Source organism: Hippocampus bargibanti, linkage group LG03 (genome assembly GCF_051943395.1).
Source record: "Hippocampus bargibanti isolate YZ-2025 linkage group LG03, ASM5194339v1, whole genome shotgun sequence".
Lineage (NCBI taxonomy): Eukaryota > Metazoa > Chordata > Actinopteri > Syngnathiformes > Syngnathidae > Hippocampus > Hippocampus bargibanti.
Genome location: NC_142736.1, coordinates 18,451,969 through 18,454,644, shown reverse-complemented (window position 1 = coordinate 18,454,644; position 2,676 = coordinate 18,451,969). Strand labels below are relative to the sequence as shown.

General features: G+C 42.0%; 1 protein-coding gene across 1 annotated transcript; it reads left to right on the top strand.

Moving 5' to 3' along the window:
• On the top strand, positions 1 to 2,676 carry mibp2 (muscle-specific beta 1 integrin binding protein 2). Its single transcript, XM_088992391.1, has 8 exons — positions 1 to 258; positions 706 to 796; positions 997 to 1,042; positions 1,201 to 1,384; positions 1,471 to 1,542; positions 2,037 to 2,143; positions 2,243 to 2,333; positions 2,411 to 2,676. The coding sequence occupies exons 1-7, from the start codon at positions 233 to 235 to the stop codon at positions 2,326 to 2,328; spliced, it is 612 nt and encodes a 203-aa protein (XP_088848517.1). The 5' UTR covers positions 1 to 232; the 3' UTR covers positions 2,329 to 2,333; positions 2,411 to 2,676.

Below are 2,676 nucleotides of genomic sequence, written 5' to 3'. Positions count from 1 at the left end.
TGTGGGGTATGTGTGGAAGTGTCAAAGAGCTCACTGTCCTCTCTCGGTGGAAGACCGCGTACGCGCGACATCTCGCTGACCTTACACACCCAAAAAACGCGTACCATGGATGAGTCGAGTAGTTGACGTTTCCCGTAACCTTCTCTTTTTAAGCTTTCTTCCGTCCGATCACATATCACCTGTCTATTGGCGTTTTTGACTTCGCGACGTTTTATTAGCACCAGCGGAAATCATGAAATACATCATCGGCATCGGAGGGTGAGTAGCACAAATGAATGGAGCGGTGTGGCTTGCTAAGCTCGGCTGCTCGGCGTTAAAGAGGCCACGACACGTGGAGGAGCGGTAATGGCATGCGCGCTCTTGTGCTTTCTGGGTGGAGTGCAGCTCATTCCGTGTACATGTTTGATCATACTGTATTCATTTTGAAATGAAGTATCTGGATTTCAAATGATGGCCCCGCGCTTGGTTATACGTTATGACGTCGTATGACGTCGAGCTAATGCTAACTGTACTAGACAGATTTAACTGAAAATAAGAATGCATGCTGTTTAAATTAATTATTGTCAGTGCGAAATGTCGCTCAATCTCTGTATATTTTAGACACGAGCAGGAGATTTAATGATGACCACAATTCGTATATATGCATAATAGAGTACATTGCTGCCAGAGTGTAAATAGTTGTTATGTTGGTATTCATCCCTTCAGCGTAACAAATGGAGGGAAAACGACCCTCACCAACCGCCTGATCAAGTACCTGCCTAACTGCTGTGTCGTACACCAGGATGACTTCTTCAAGGTGAGCTTGAGCTTCCAACATGTTTCTTTGTTTTTCTTCTTCACATGTTAGGCATTCAGGTTAGGGTTACCAGGATGGGTTGGTTGGCTATTACCATATAATTACTAGTAATGCCAGAAAAATCCCTATTCTAGAGCCTTCCATCTAGCATGGAGCATTAGGATATGTACCTTGGTACATCTTATCAATGTATGTTTCAGCCCCAAGATCAGATTGCTGTTGAAGATGGCTTTAAGCAGTATGATGGTAAGCCTGTGTTTGTATGGAAGGATCTGTGTATCCTCTCATTTGTAACACGCATGCTTTGTTGGCTATATAAAAGTCAGGTTCTCATAGTTGGGTCGCTCCCACCCCCTTCTTCCATCTATCTATCCCACCCTCCGACTTTCCTATCTCATCTCCAGTCATTACTGCTCTGGATATGGACGCCATGATGAGCACCATCTACGCATGGCTAGAGAATCCAGTCAAGTTTGAGAAGTCTCATGGCGTCAATAACACCCTGGATACGGAGATTCTTCCCAAGTTCGACCAGAAAGAGGAGACTCACATCCTCATTGTGGAGGGCTTCCTACTTTACACTTACCAGTAAGGATCCATTCCAACCTGACATTTCCTGTCATGTGACGTCTCTTTGCGGGAAAGAAACAATCCTTTCACTTGCTGGTTTGCAGACCTTTGATCGACGTGCTGAACCAGCGGTTCTTTATTTCCATCCCTTATGAAGAATGCAAAAAGAGGAGGTGGTAAGTGTCTGAACACATCCAAGTCAGTCTGTTTAAAACCGTTGCTTAACTTTCAAAAGCTTCACAATGAAAAATTATTTATCTCTTCCTGAATATCTTGGTCGATGCAAACTATTTCAGAACGCTCAACTAATTTGGACATGTTGGAATGGAAATATGTTTTACATACCCGACTGCTCCTTCCCGGTTTATGGTAGAATTCCAACAATGGCCATCTTGAACTTTTGCGCATTTTCAGAACTACAATGTTTTCTCCCAAATTCTGGCAATCTAGTTTGCAAACAAAGAAACGTTTCACGTGAATAGTTTCTTCTGTGGTCCTTCACCAATTTCAAACCACCCCAACGTTAAGTCTCTGATGCTTGATTTCAAAGCCAAGCTTTGCCATTTTGCATCATTTCAGTTCCGCTTTCAGCATTTGCATGTAATTGCCACATAAATTGCATTGTCTTGTTTCGCTATCTATTTTTTGTTGTTTGTTTTGCTTACTACAGCTCAAGGAACTACACGGTGCCAGACCCCCCCGGCCTCTTTGATGGGCATGTCTGGCCCATGTATTTGAAACACAAGAACATCATGGAGAGGACAGGCGTCGATGTTTGTAAGCGTTGAAACTCATGTCTTCTTAAATTTACTTTTTAATAGAAAAAAGATAAAATTAAAAATCACGAAACTGCATATTTTCTGTTTGTTACTACAGTGCAGCTAGATGGAACCAAGTCGAAGGAACAACTGTTCAACTTTGTCTATGGGAACATCCTGAATAATATCCAACATTCTCTTTAACAAAGGTATCATCAAAGAGTGCCTATCTGCATGTCAATGTTTTTCTCAAAGTAAATATTTGTATTATCTTTGTGTACTACAGGTCACTTGATCAGCTAAAAATGGAACACAAACTCAGCCCAGCCTGCTTGAAGTCCAGCTCGCCTTAAGTTTCTACCTGGCAGCTTATTTAGCTGACTGCTATTATTTGTAAACTTCAAAAAATGGTATAAATATGTAACTGGCGCCATCAAATGCTGGCATGATTTTATACCAAACGTATTTATTGCTTTGTACGGCCTACACTCCGCAGAATGGATGAATATATTCAGAGGATGGATGCATACGTCAATAAAATCCTCAAGCCCA

Excerpts from the sequence above, each read along its gene's own strand:
- mibp2 (XM_088992391.1), top strand. The coding sequence starts at position 233 with ATGAAATACATCATCGGCATCGGAGG. Across the intron at positions 1,043-1,200 it reads TGGCTTTAAGCAGTATGATG|TCATTACTGCTCTGGATATG; the intron begins GTAAGCCTGTGT and ends TCTCATCTCCAG. Across the intron at positions 2,144-2,242 it reads GAGGACAGGCGTCGATGTTT|TGCAGCTAGATGGAACCAAG; the intron begins GTAAGCGTTGAA and ends TTGTTACTACAG.